The sequence below is a fragment of the Stegodyphus dumicola genome, chromosome 4, assembly GCF_044657685.1.
Source record: "Stegodyphus dumicola isolate Sdum_Otavi_A_Nest chromosome 4, ASM4465768v1".
NCBI classification, from domain to species: Eukaryota; Metazoa; Arthropoda; class Arachnida; order Araneae; family Eresidae; genus Stegodyphus; species Stegodyphus dumicola.
Window position 1 is genome coordinate 39,956,763 of NC_140771.1, and position 15,255 is coordinate 39,972,017.

General features: G+C 32.9%; 1 protein-coding gene across 1 annotated transcript in view; it reads right to left on the reverse strand.

Moving 5' to 3' along the window:
- Positions 1–15,255, reverse strand: part of LOC118183612 (uncharacterized) — a 65,037-nt gene that overhangs the window by 15,146 nt on the left and 34,636 nt on the right. Inside the window, exon 2 of the mRNA XM_035353205.2 lies at positions 148–317. Coding sequence (XP_035209096.2) covers positions 148–317 — 170 coding nt within the window. The remainder of the gene's footprint in view (positions 1–147; positions 318–15,255) is intronic.

The following is a 15,255-nucleotide window of genomic DNA, read 5'->3' on the forward strand; positions in this document are numbered from 1 at the left end:
ACTGTAAATCTATCATTACTTATCGCTATCGGTCATCTGATTATTTATTAGATTTTATATTGCTGAGATGATTCAAAAACATTCTTCGGCTTGTAATTAGTGTGCTCTTTTTTCAGATTACAGATGAGAATTTTTTATCTTAGTCACCTGATAAACTTGATGTTCTTCATCCAGAATGGATGATTCTGGAGCCTTGGTTGGCCTCTGACGCCTTGTGGAACTTCCTCTGGTGGGTGGAGGATGCTGAGCTCGTCTGCTTTCCCCATCGTATTCCTCAGGTGGAACGTATCTCACACTGCCTCTGTTTTGAGCCCATGCTAAGGAAGAAAATTAAAAGAGTCATTTCAAACTCATGTGTAGAATAAAGAAATCTATAAAGTATAATGGTGATGCAGAATTTCATGTATGCTAGAAGTTTTCAAATTAAGAATAGCGTGAAAGCTATTGACAGCAGTAGAAGCAATTTAATATCTTATTTTTCATGAATGGTTAAATAAATAGTTTTTGTCTACACAAGCAATTGTATGTTTTTCTTAGGGTGCTTCTAAATTTTAAAATGCACAAAAATTAATTTTCACTAATTTATTGCGGCTTTGTAAACCATCATTAAAACATATTACCGTATCTAACAAATCTAATGTTAATACGATAACACTCACAAAACCAGTTTTTTGGTATGCTTGTCCTGTGTTTTTTATAAGTTATTGAAGAGATTTCTAAACGCACTTTTAAAAGCTAATAAAATAGGTTCTGGCAAAGAATATTTACAGACATACTTTTTAGTAGCTGATATGGCTTTATATTAACCACACCAGACATGTCCTTAAACTGGTGGGGGTGATAGTGCTTGTTTATATTTTTTTATGAAAGTTTTCGGTCTTTTAAAATTTCGAAACATGCATAAATTATATATTTTTGGAATCGTCTTTAGTCTACTTTATTTTTTTACCCCAAAATTGAAAATTCGAAAATTTTAATGTTATTATATTTTTCGCCTATTTAAGATCGAGAAATGTGTAGTCACAAAGTTGGTAATTATTTCGTAAACATCAAGTTGGAAAGCATGAAATGAAACAGAAAGTTTTGAGTTTTGAACAAAATTATCTCTTGTTTTTTCTTTTTTCTTTTTTCCCCTACGGTAAACAAAGCACTCGAACAGACATCTGAGTATAAATGGTTCTGGAACATATTTATTTCATATCGAAAGTTTTCATTGAAGAAAAGGTGTTATCTGATATTTTCGATTGAAAATAGAATAAATTACGTCACAACGTGGCAAAACACATCTGAATCTGATAAGCCTCATCCATCTGCGACCACAACATTATGTCGTTCTCAGAACGTTTTCTGTTTTTTACTTGTAGTTCGAAAGGTAACCTCTTTTCGAATGAGATTCGTCGTTTCGGTAACAACTGATTGAAGGCTCTCTCTTTATAATTAATTTGTATTATATGCAGTTATATACTTTTTTATTCTACGTAGTTATTTTTATATACGTAGTTTTTATTTACGTATATCATTTCATGTGCTTGTAAAAGTACAGTGAACACTTTGGAACTGACCAGCTTTCTAAAATGGCTTGGTATTGAATATATTCTTTGTAAGATGGCCGCTTCCAGAAAATACCAAAATCATCTGGAATCATAAATGGTCATCTTAGAAACGGTTCCCTTACGCATTAAGAACTCCTTATCGTATCCCTTATCTCCAGATATTCGAAACTACAGTCATTCGGACCACGAGTTCTTGATTTTAATTATTTCATTTAAGATGCTGTTAAACGAATTTAGATGAATGTATACGGCATGCAACTTGGCTTACAATATTCAAAGAATATATAGCCTATAGACGTTAATAAAAAGTATTGCACACTATTTTATAGATTTACTGCTTTTTTCCCGTACTTGTTTGAGTGTTAACGTGCGTCATGGTTTCTTTCTTTCTTTTTTTTTTTTTTTTTTTTTTGTGGAGGGTGGGGAGAAATTTATGTTTATTTTATTAAGATACCGAAGAGACGCGCATTCTTTGGAAGCTTGCTATATTTAGGGAGGAATAGTATTTTATGAATTGATAAGGTCCGCACTTGGGTGGCGCTCCGACAGTCCTGTCTCTCGAGTGGTTCAATTATATAACATCAGCAAGCTAGAACGACGGGGCTGTTAAGCCTAATCCCAAAGTCGCATGCCTAATAATTAAGGTTGCAAAACACTGTAATGTAAACAAAATTTGCATATGTATTCATAACGAACGGAATGATCGCTTTCCTCTGAATTTTATACTTAGACAGAAAAACGATGAACGGCTATGTAGTCATCACACGGATAAAATCATTGCTTACAAAAATGTCGCGGAGAAAACAACGCAAAGGAAAAACGTTGTCGTGCGAAACGTCAGGAGAAAAAAGCAAACAAAAGACATCGCAGTAGAAAGTAATGGCGATGCCGAAAACTTCGCAGCTTTAAACGCCGTAATAAAAAATATCCTAGTAAAATAATAAAGCACGTATAAATCATCGCGTGATGATAACATCATTTTCTGACAAGAAAAATGTGAAGTAAATTTTCTCCTGATGATTTATGAGCACTAGAAGATACACGATATTATTTTTACCACTATTTCCCATATTTTTGTGTTATTTGATAAAGTTTTTCTGAAAAAGTAAAAAGCAAATTCAAGTGTTCGAAATCTGAAAATTAATGTGCATTAATGTTACATATAGATGTTAATATTGTAGCGATCTCGAGGGCCACTCAACCTTCACAAATTTGAAAGAGTTTGAATTATTGAACCTAATGCACGGAAGCTTTTTTGAACTAGTGGTAGAGAATACGACTTGCATGAAACAGACCGAGGATAGAATCCCAAGGTCATTATCATCTCCAGTGCAAGCGAAACTCGTGCGCTGCTACACTTCACATTGGTGCTTATGGGTGGCCACATGAGCGAGAAACTACATATTAAGAGAGCATACCACCATGTGATTGCTACAATGGTGACCCGGACGTGGCAAAGTTTTAAACTTATGTTTCTCACTATCAAAAATCAATATTTAATTAACCTCTTTGATAAGGACGTTTAAGTAGATTTTCATGAAAACAATATTATAAAAACTATTAGAAAAGGGAACGTACATAAATTTTATCTCCTGTTAAATGTTATACATTTTATTAGTTTTTAATAATTTCCAGATTTTTAAAGCTTAAATTTCTTGGCTTTTCATTACAATATTATTAATTAATACGAAATATGAAATTATAGAGGTAAAAATTTTACTTATTTTTTTTCTTCTGCCAGGAAACATTACGCGAAAATTCATTTAACATTTTTTTTCAGGAAGAAAACGCATGTCTGTGATGTTATTGTTATGTCATGATTCACAGATTCTTTATTTGTATCACGATATTTTGTACGACGATGTTATAGAACTGCTCAGTTTTTGCCATGCTGTTTTAGAACTGCATTACTTCCCCCCCTTTTTTTTTTCATTCCACCATGTTTTTGTACCATGATGTGTTCCCTTTGCGTTATTTTTTTCGAAGTTTTTTTTTCCGCTATATTTTTTTGCTGTGGTGTTTTCACATCAACATGAGCTCTTTAAGGTAACCACCTCCACAAAAGACCAAAATCATGTAATGTCAGGAACGAATGGCTCAGAGAGGGTTTAATACTGGGGATGAACAGCTTAGACAGGGTTCACTATAATATTAATTTTGAATGATTTGTACGAAACTAATTTCAGTTTATAATTCTTTTGTATTGGAAATGTCCTTATCATTTAACTTTCGCATTACAACAGGAAACTTTACGTTGCACTACCAGATCGGCGTGCATTCATATAGCTAAGCGACCTGTAAAATTCCCGATTCTATGAGGTGCATAAGAATTTTAATTTTCCTCCTAAAATACATATACACAAAACCAATGTATGATAACACACTGGATGGTTATATTTTAACAAACGGATCGGTTATTACTTCTTAATAATATTTTATCAACGTTTATCTCACTCAATAAAGAGTATAATTAATAAATGATACCTGTAATGGCACGTTACGTATATCCGTATTTCCGCTACAAGCACTTATTTTTGGAAGGGGTAGAAATTCTACAATGAAAGTGAGACCTGAGATATAAACATAAATTTCTTAAAATGATATTGCTTTTGATTTCACTGCACTATATACTGTTTTTCTTTTGACGAAATTAGAAACTGTTTTGCTCCTCAAAAAGTTAGCGCTAAACCAAAGCCATATTTAAAACCTGCTGGTTCTTCGCACAAGTTCAAAAGAAGTTAATTTTAGTGATTAATTGATTTTTCATAGTTCGTGGCTTGAAGGTGAAAGCAATAACCTTTATTTGCAGCTGATTTGCATACAAAGCACAGTAATAATAATTCACGAACACGCCCAATAACTAGTAATAATAATAAACAGTTAATTTTAGTGATTAATTGATTTTTCATAGTTCGTGGCTTGAAGGTGAAAGCAATAACCTTTATTTGCAGCTGATTTGCATACAAAGCACAGTAATAATAATTCACGAACACGCCCAATAACTAGTAATAATAATAAACAGTTAATTTTAGTGATTAATTGATTTTTCATAGTTCGTGGCTTGAAGGTGAAAGCAATAACCTTTATTTGCAGCTGATTTGCATACAAAGCACAGTAATAATAATTCACGAACACGCCCAATAACTAGTAATAATAATAAACAGTTAATTTTAGTGATTAATTGATTTTTCATAGTTCGTGGCTTGAAGGTGAAAGCAATAACCTTTATTTGCAGCTGATTTGCATACAAAGCACAGTAATAATAATTCACGAACACGCCCAATAACTAGTAATAATAATAAACAGTTAATTTTAGTGATTAATTGATTTTTCATAGTTCGTGGCTTGAAGGTGAAAGCAATAACCTTTATTTGCAGCTGATTTGCATACAAAGCACAGTAATAATAATTCACGAACACGCCCAATAACTAGTAATAATAATAAACAGTTAATTTTAGTGATTAATTGATTTTTCATAGTTCGTGGCTTGAAGGTGAAAGCAATAACCTTTATTTGCAGCTGATTTGCATACAAAGCACAGTAATAATAATTCACGAACACGCCCAATAACTAGTAATAATAATAAACAGTTAATTTTAGTGATTAATTGATTTTTCATAGTTCGTGGCTTGAAGGTGAAAGCAATAACCTTTATTTGCAGCTGATTTGCATACAAAGCACAGTAATAATAATTCACGAACACGCCCAATAACTAGTAATAATAATAAACAGTTAATTTTAGTGATTAATTGATTTTTCATAGTTCGTGGCTTGAAGGTGAAAGCAATAACCTTTATTTGCAGCTGATTTGCATACAAAGCACAGTAATAATAATTCACGAACACGCCCAATAACTAGTAATAATAATAAACAGTTAATTTTAGTGATTAATTGATTTTTCATAGTTCGTGGCTTGAAGGTGAAAGCAATAACCTTTATTTGCAGCTGATTTGCATACAAAGCACAGTAATAATAATTCACGAACACGCCCAATAACTAGTAATAATAATAAACAGTTAATTTTAGTGATTAATTGATTTTTCATAGTTCGTGGCTTGAAGGTGAAAGCAATAACCTTTATTTGCAGCTGATTTGCATACAAAGCACAGTAATAATAATTCACGAACACGCCCAATAACTAGTAATAATAATAAACAGTTAATTTTAGTGATTAATTGATTTTTCATAGTTCGTGGCTTGAAGGTGAAAGCAATAACCTTTATTTGCAGCTGATTTACATACAAAGCACAGTAATAATAATTCACGAACACGCCCAATAACTAGTAATAATAATAAACAGTTAATTTTAGTGATTAATTGATTTTTCATAGTTCGTGGCTTGAAGGTGAAAGCAATAACCTTTATTTGCAGCTGATTTGCATACAAAGCACAGTAATAATAATTCACGAACACGCCCAATAACTAGTAATAATAATAAACAGTTAATTTTAGTGATTAATTGATTTTTCATAGTTCGTGGCTTGAAGGTGAAAGCAATAACCTTTATTTGCAGCTGATTTGCATACAAAGCACAGTAATAATAATTCACGAACACGCCCAATAACTAGTAATAATAATAAACAGTTAATTTTAGTGATTAATTGATTTTTCATAGTTCGTGGCTTGAAGGTGAAAGCAATAACCTTTATTTGCAGCTGATTTGCATACAAAGCACAGTAATAATAATTCACGAACACGCCCAATAACTAGTAATAATAATAAACAGTTAATTTTAGTGATTAATTGATTTTTCATAGTTCGTGGCTTGAAGGTGAAAGCAATAACCTTTATTTGCAGCTGATTTGCATACAAAGCACAGTAATAATAATTCACGAACACGCCCAATAACTAGTAATAATAATAAACAGTTAATTTTAGTGATTAATTGATTTTTCATAGTTCGTGGCTTGAAGGTGAAAGCAATAACCTTTATTTGCAGCTGATTTGCATACAAAGCACAGTAATAATAATTCACGAACACGCCCAATAACTAGTAATAATAATAAACAGTTAATTTTAGTGATTAATTGATTTTTCATAGTTCGTGGCTTGAAGGTGAAAGCAATAACCTTTATTTGCAGCTGATTTGCATACAAAGCACAGTAATAATAATTCACGAACACGCCCAATAACTAGTAATAATAATAAACAGTTAATTTTAGTGATTAATTGATTTTTCATAGTTCGTGGCTTGAAGGTGAAAGCAATAACCTTTATTTGCAGCTGATTTGCATACAAAGCACAGTAATAATAATTCACGAACACGCCCAATAACTAGTAATAATAATAAACAGTTCAAGACTCTGTCTGTCCACTGAGGAAACGGATAAACTGGGAATAAATATGCCAATCCAAAGCGACCTTGTAAGGAAAGAGGTCATTCAAAGTAGGTATTAACTCCACCCTTGAAGTTGTTAAAAGCAATTGTCCCCGGGCGAAATTGTTATCTTATTGCAAGAGCTTTGAACCGGATCGAGAAGTAACTCTCTGTTTGAGTCACCCCATGCAGTTACCGGCATTTTAAAGCAAGTCCAAACAAGTCCGGACAAAACAAGTCCGATAATGCGATCAAAACTATCTGTGCTCTTCCCCTGCATGGAATAAACCATGGTTGAAAGTAGGAAAAGAAATTTTCCGTAACAGTTTTGGACTGATGTTCATAATCATCGCGATGGCTCATTTAAAAATATGTTAGCAACTTAAAAGTAGATTTTCAATTCAATAAGGTATTTGATCAAATATGAAATATAAACATTAATTGGATCTGATTCTGATACCAGAAGTAAAACTTTGCTTGCCACATATATTAAGGCAATTTTTTTCAGCTCTTTTTTATTGCCGGAATCTTTAAAATAATTTTCAACCGACAAGAAACACTTAAATGAAAATTATTATAACTATATATAATTCTCAATTATCAGAGATTGACCTCGACAGTTCTGAATTCGTAATTACGTTCGGGACTGTATCCTAGAATGAAGAAGAAAAATCGGCATTTTTAAATGAGTGGTTATGAAAGTTAAAGCAAAAATTATTAACTTATCGAAGAAATGAAATCAAAACCCATGTAATGTAACCTATGTGTCACTGTAATTTTTTAACTAGGATCTAAGTATTATTTTCAAACAAAATCATGGAATTTTTAGGGTCTTGAAAAGTAATTTCGTTGACACATCATCGCATCATCTGCAGCTTCACAACCTCCAACTGTACAATGTGCAAATCCTACATTTCACTATTTAGGGTATTTTTGATCGATTTCTTGGCTTTATTTATTATTATTATTATTATTATTTCTTTTCCTTTCATGCAAAATTGTTTAATTTACGAATCGTAGGCTTTCTAAAAACCGTAAACTTATGTGTCTCGTTTATTTTTATATTCAATGCTTCAGAAAATTCCAGAAGGTATATTGGAGGTTAATTGCACAAGCTTTTGATTGGTTCGCGGGCAAGGCTCGGAAGCTTGCTAATGTAACGTTTTTGAGGAAATGAGGCACATGAATTTTATTGATGTGAAAATCCTGTCTAGAGCTGTTAATAGGAGAAGAGACGTAAGGAACCCGTGGATTTCACTCTTTAAAATGCATGGTTTCAGTAGTAAAAGATGAAATGAAGGTTTTAGGCGGAAAAACCTCCTCGTGTAATTTAGGTAGAACACAAAATATCCGACTTCTGTTTGCTTGTGAAAGAAATATTTGGAAGAAGAATAGGTTACATTCAAATATGCGTAAGAAAAACTACGAAAGCGTCTGTGCAGCCAGGGCTGGAGCTGCCTTTTTGCCGCCTTTTGCAATTTCTGCGGCTCCTAAATTCCGCTGCCAAGTGTTTCCGTAAATTATAAAAATTTGCTTTTCCCAAATTTTTCTGCCAGTGCCCCTTCTAAATTCTAAACATTTTGTTCATCTCTAAATTTTTTTACTAGATGCTTCCCTAAAATAAAAAATTCTGCCGCTCGGTGAGGCCACACTGGGTACACCAGCCGTGGCGCAAGCCCTACATGCAGCCTAGACTTTCCATGGGTGGTGGTGGGTGTGATTATGGCAAAGCCTCGCGGGCTATCTGCTTGAGGGGAGGGATGCCTTCGTGGAGGACTTTCTAAGGGAAACTGGCTCGTATATATGTTACACACGGGGAAAACCACGAAAACGCCCATGCAGCCAGTCCGTTCGCGGGATTCGAACCACGGACCGAAGTACCATGTTCAGCGACTTTACCGTTCGGCCGATGTTCCATGGGATTTCAGCGTGGGTTGAACCATTAGTGTTCAGTAATTTTAACCACCAGGTGATTGACGGACTATCGGAAGTTAAGTAACATAGGTGAGAATAATAAAAAAATAAAAATCTGAAAAAACGACCAATTTTGAGTTTAAAATGAAAAATTTCTGTTAAAAAAATAAAGAGTAGAAGAGATGTGTTTATTTCTTTATATTCTGGAAATAAAACTAAATAACTTGGAAGTTTCCGGCCCTCACGATAAATCACCAATGATAGTTGAAAACCATAGCCAAATCATTAATTCCGAACTGTTGCGGTTTCGTTAAGCCACGAGTTATCTATCTTGAATTCTGAATTGCTGAGGTTTCGTCAAATCACGAGTTATTAATCGTGAACTCTAAATTGCTGTGGCTTTGCTGAGCGAGGCGGGAATCGTGAATTTTGAATTGTTTATTGTATTATATTAATTAATATTTTCTGTTCCAAAAACGTTTACTATTTTCAATTTACCGAGGAGTGAAGAGGATTCTATAGTTTTCTTTCAAGAAAGATATATTTTGCATCGTAATCGAACTTGTGAAAATGGTCACAACATGAAATTCTACATTAGTGCAAATTTATGGCGGTGCAACGAGAACTGCAAACTTAAAACAGGAATTCGATCTGACAGCTGGTTTAGTGAATCGAGAATTCCATTTGCCACAGCGCTGAATTATTGAAGTATTATTTAGTAAGTTTAAAATATACTTTGTAACTATTTCAAGGTAGTTGATAAATAGTATGGATATTTATTCATTAACTATTCAGAATTATTTTATTCACTTAATCAACAGTTAAATAAAAATAATATTTATATATAACATTCTTACTGATATCAAATATCATAATTTATATGAGATTATCATTTTTAATATATCCATTACGATAAAAATGTGTTGCAGTGTACTAAATTATTATAAGTTTTCTTTTCACAATTATATTCCCATTTCGAAATTTAAATACAATGATGATATTCATTACACTTTTTTCTTTTTCTTCAGGTTAACTGGTATTATAAAGCAAGTACATGTAGAATAATGAATTATAAACATGCATTTGGGTGTAAAAACAATCTTCAAAATTAATCCCTTACTATGGATACTCGTATGCAAAAAAGCTCGAGAAATATGTTCTACTGAAATCTTTTATTTTTCAGTTGTAAAAAGTGCTTAGAACTGAGCAATAAAAGGAGATAGTAAATCGTCTGAGAAAAATAACTGAGTTTCCCGTCTGTAGTATACAAAAATAGATCGATATCTGCTTGCGTCATCCTTGTGCAAAGCTTTGGAAAACTCCTAGATAATAGAAAATTGGAAAGGAAGGAGAAACCGAGTTTGTCCACTTAAAGTTTGCGACCATTAAAACTATTATTGCGATAGTTATAAGAAATTATCGTGTGATTCGATTATCTTCCGTCCCCAAACTGTAGAGCACTTTAATATTTTGTTTGTATATTTTTCTCTTTAAAAAAAAAAAAGCTATATTATATCATAATATATATATATAACTTTGTTCTGTCTAAAATTTTTAAAAACAGATATTTTTTTACCCAAATGTTCTTAAATGCGTAATAAAGTAGAAATCAGTGAGCTATATATAATTATATAATTAGCTATATGCATATATAATTATCTACTCACTGAAAAAATAAAATGATCTGATACAAAAAACAGCCAGATATTTTTGAAGAGTTTCAGAAAGGGGGAAAAAAGGGGTTACGTTATCTGGATTATTGAATATAACTAACTAGACAAGGTAAGGTTATTTGAATATTTTAAAACAACGAGGGCTGTTTGTATAAAGTTAAGGATGTCTGCGTAGAGGATTTACTTAGGGGAACTAGCTCTTATTCACGTTACACATGGGGAAATGTATGAAATCCAACGCCACCCGGATTTGAATTCGAGTCGAACTACCAGTATTCATAGGTCTTAACCACTCAGTCACAGATGCGAAAGAAAAAAAAAAAAAAAAAGGTCTTGGATGTAAAAGTCAAAAGCTTTTATTCTGGCATTCCAAAGGTTTCTAATTAAAGATAAATATCAGTATCCGGAGTTTCAAAAATTATGCAGCGACTCTCTTCCTACGACTTAGATCTTTGTCAAGTTCTCATACAGCATAAATTTAATGAACTTTTACATTCTGTGAGTATGTTCAAAAGGATTCCACTTATGAAGTTTATAAACTGTAATAACCTTTTATAATTGTAATAACGCTGTGGGGACTCCTCTTTAATATTGTTGCGTTTCACGGGTACGTGGATTTGGAGTGATTGATGACAACACTTGATGAAGAATCAAAACACAGTTTATTCGCGAGTATTACACAGGACAGTTCGAGAGATACGTTTACCGCCGTCACAAAACTACGATAAAGACGCTGAAACAATCAGCCACACAGCCTTCAGGCTACAACGGTGAAGACAGCTTCACGGCAAAGCACTAAAGTACAGCTCCCGTCTCGGTTCGGTCGCTCTCAAGCTAACCTCTAAACTCATGACACTACCACTTAACTCAAGATACTCTCGATGCAATCTTACTGAGTATACAGGCACGGTTTTTATAGCTTTTGACCTGCCTTTGAGAACATTTTCGGGAAAACCGGTAAGAATTCTTTCTAGAATGTTCTCGTTCCGTCTATAGCATATCGCCAATTTTGTCGCAGATGTCGCCAAACGGGGGATTTCGCGCCAAATCTGGCAACCCTACATTTCTTTTTTTTTTTTTTTACTTTCTGGCAACCCTAAATCCACTTTGCGGGGAAGTTATCTTACCGCAGCTGGGCACTTCGTACCAGTATTATTATTACAGGTTATTATAACATTGTGTTCCCAGTTCTTATTATATTTATCTTTGTACTAATTATGCTTACTTGTTACTTTATTACACCAAAACAGAAGCTCAATTTACTTTGTTAATTTCAAATTCTATTGAAACTGTATTGTACTCTTTTTACGTCCTAAATCATTATTTTTGATAAATACTGAATGCGGGGCGTACAGATGTACCATGCTAGGTAAACACGAGATCCTTTGGAAAGCTTCGGTCGCTTATTTCCTCAGCCTTTCTTTCTAAATTCTTATAAAACTTGCAATTTTTTCCTTCTTCAATTTTTTTTTTTTTTTTTTATAGTTGGTTTGGAAAAGCAGTACCAGTTGACCCATGGCACATCGTAGTGTCCCCCACACTTTTCCCTGCATCTATACCTGCATGCAAGACTGCTAATATTAAGCAGCTGACCTTTTTTGTTATAAGCATTTCTTGCATGAGTGATTAGTATTTGAGAATCCTGTTCCACTTGCCTTGGGGGTGGAGAAGCTTAGGCCTTTTTTTTTTTTTTTTTTTTTTTTTTTTTTTTTTCCCTATCAAACTTTTACTGTCAAGGCTATCGGATATCATGCAGCGGACAGCATTTGTGGAGTTGCCTTGCATATTCATGAAATAAATAGCGTACCCAAATGCTCATGACAGAAAAATTGCCAGATTCTCATCAGAAATTAGTTTTATTCTAAAAGTCTATTTTATTTTGGACTTAATGAACACGTAATTTTGGGGGAAAGGATATGATTCAAAAACAATATAAGCGATGCTGAGGAGGAAGCTAAAGTTTCGTGCATTTTCGAGTTTTTAGCGTTAAAAAAGTTCTTTGCGGCATTATCATTCTCAAGTTAAACGATTCAGTAGCATTTCAAGACCGCCAAAATAGAACCTAAGCGTCTTCCAGTTGAGAGTTATCAAAATTTATTGTTTTCCTGCGGAAAGATGATATTATGAAATGATAATAAAGATACATCACTTCCGCATTCTGAAGTCTGCACTTTAACTTCCAATGATAATAAATAGTTTTAGGAGGCTCCTCGTGGACCGAGATATCACAGATACAATATTACGGCGGAAACCAGTTTTTTTTTTTTTTTTTTGTTAATTTATTTTTAACGTAGGAGTACGTTGCCCCATAATAGTCTGATGGGAAAGCAAAAATTAAGACGCTGTTTGAGCAGTATGAGAATGCTTATATCTTCGAAAATATAAATGTTACAACCAATCTAAATACATCATTAGATAGATGAAAGAGCACATTAACAAAAACAAAACCATTAAAAAATTGGACAAAGGGTATATGCATAATAACGCATAAAAAATAGAGAAATTTTGGTGAAGTCGAATCTCCGTGCGCATGCACGACCGCGTGTGAGTGGTAAGGTTGGCTGAAGATGTTCGTGTTTAGGGCCTTGATGAAATATTCTGAGACTACTTTATTCATCGATGAAGAGTTTACTGTAGATACAGACAATCCTATTAATGATGAAAGATTTCAATGTAGACATGAAACGAAATGAAAAAGCATTTGCTTTTAGAGACGTCATTTTGATTTCGATATGGTACCAAGTCACTATACAAGAACACTTGGCAATTCATTTGTAAATTTAACATTTACTAAAAATATAAATGCAGACATCTTAAATTATGCATCTTATTTCTCATATCATCGACCAATTTTACACAGGGTCATTTTGAATGAATAAATGTAATAAATAAAAAATAAAGTAAAGTAAAATATATGTGTGTGTAAAATCTTTTGTTTGTTTTATTTGTTCTATAACATCTTCACACTTCCGTTAGTAATCCTACGTATTAAATACCAGTAGCTCTTTAAGCCTACTGCCAAGTGTTTTAATTGAACCTTTTTTTTCCATTATAAAATTACAGAAAAATAATTGTTTTAATCATATAAACAAATAATTATAGCATATTGTTTGAAGAAGTAGATGTAAAATCTGTGCTTTAAAGATGATTCTTAAGTACCCATTTACGTTGATATATTGTGCCAATGAAAATTTGAGCTTTACTGAAAGATTATTTTGAAGGTAAATAAACAGATAAAAACAGAAGTAATAGCTGTTTGAATAAAATATAAGAAAAATCCTGCTTTATCTCCTGACTGAATTTTGCAACGAAAAGAGACTTTTCAGCAGAGAGTATTTAACAAGGGGGGGGGGGGGGAAATCAAGAAAGGCCATTTGTTAAGTCCTGCCATAAAAAAAATTATTTGTTAACTCATTTATTTTGTAATTTCTGATGCATAGTATTTCTTTTAAAATAGAAAATATAAGTTTAAAATCAAAATTTAGAAGCTTATATTTTCCCAGCTGAAGATATTTAAGAATTCAATAACTTTATTGCAGAAAATAATGCATGCAAAACTGAGCCTTTTCTTTTTCTGCTGCTTTTTCCCCCCATTACACCTAGCTCCATTGCTGCATAAAGAAAAATTCGTGAATCCAAAGCAACATTCTTAAATTGAAAGAAATTTTAGTTAAAAGCCCTGTTTGCGTAATCAAAGGACAAATAAAATATAAAAAAATATGTTATTTAGCTGCTATTAGTTTTTGTACTTAAGTAATCGCCTAACATACGAATGAATACAACATGAAAAGTCGTGATTAGAATTTGCTGCATATATGTTATCTCTGAAAACTTCTGCCATTTGTTGCTTTCTAACAAGTACATTTCAATACATAATTTTTTTAAAAAAGCTAAATATAAACTGCAAATGTACAAGCTAAATTTAAAATTTATATTAAAACTACAAATCAAGCTTTTGGCTATAATTAAGAAAACAAAACCGAATTATTATCATAATTATAACAACGCATACATTGAGATGTGCAAGGCCGCTAATAATAGTGACAAGTTAAAAAATCTGAAAACTTCAAATTAAATTCAAATACCAAAGCGAAAAATTAACTCTTTGAAGTATTAAATATATATATATATATATATATATATATTATATTATATATTATATTTACATACACACCTATACAGCATGCTTGGAAAATATCTGGAAAAATGTAATGGACCCAAATAAACAGATTGTAATGGAATGCCTGTCGAATGGCTATCAAAATAGTACAGGGCGCTATGTATCGAGAGATAAAAGCGTTTTGCTATAGTGAATTGCTGTTACCAGTGCGGATTTCGAAAGGTGCACATCATTAGCGGAAAGCGCAGCAGCTCGCAGAGATGCATTTTATCCGTAGGCCTGCAGAAGGAAACGGAGCAGCTATTCAAAGGAGGTGCATGGGAATCGTTCATTATACCTCTTTTCAATAGCTGTTCCGTTTTAGCTGCAGCCAGAGATAAAATTCATGTCGGGGAGCTTTGTATTCCTGTAGCGATGCATATCACTCAAGGTCGCACGGGGAATGAGAATTTACGCCATCTGAAGACTTTTGTCTTCCTTTCAGCATCACGCTGTAACGCCTCAAAGCATCATTTGGGTACACACATTCCATTACAAAATTAGGTTGTTTCGTTTTCCTCCAACTGCCTTTTGGTATAGATTTTCCGAGCTCTCTCTCTCTCTCTCTCTCTCTATATATATATATATATATATATATATAATTTTGCTCAGAGCAAAATTTAGAAAAATGCTGAAGTA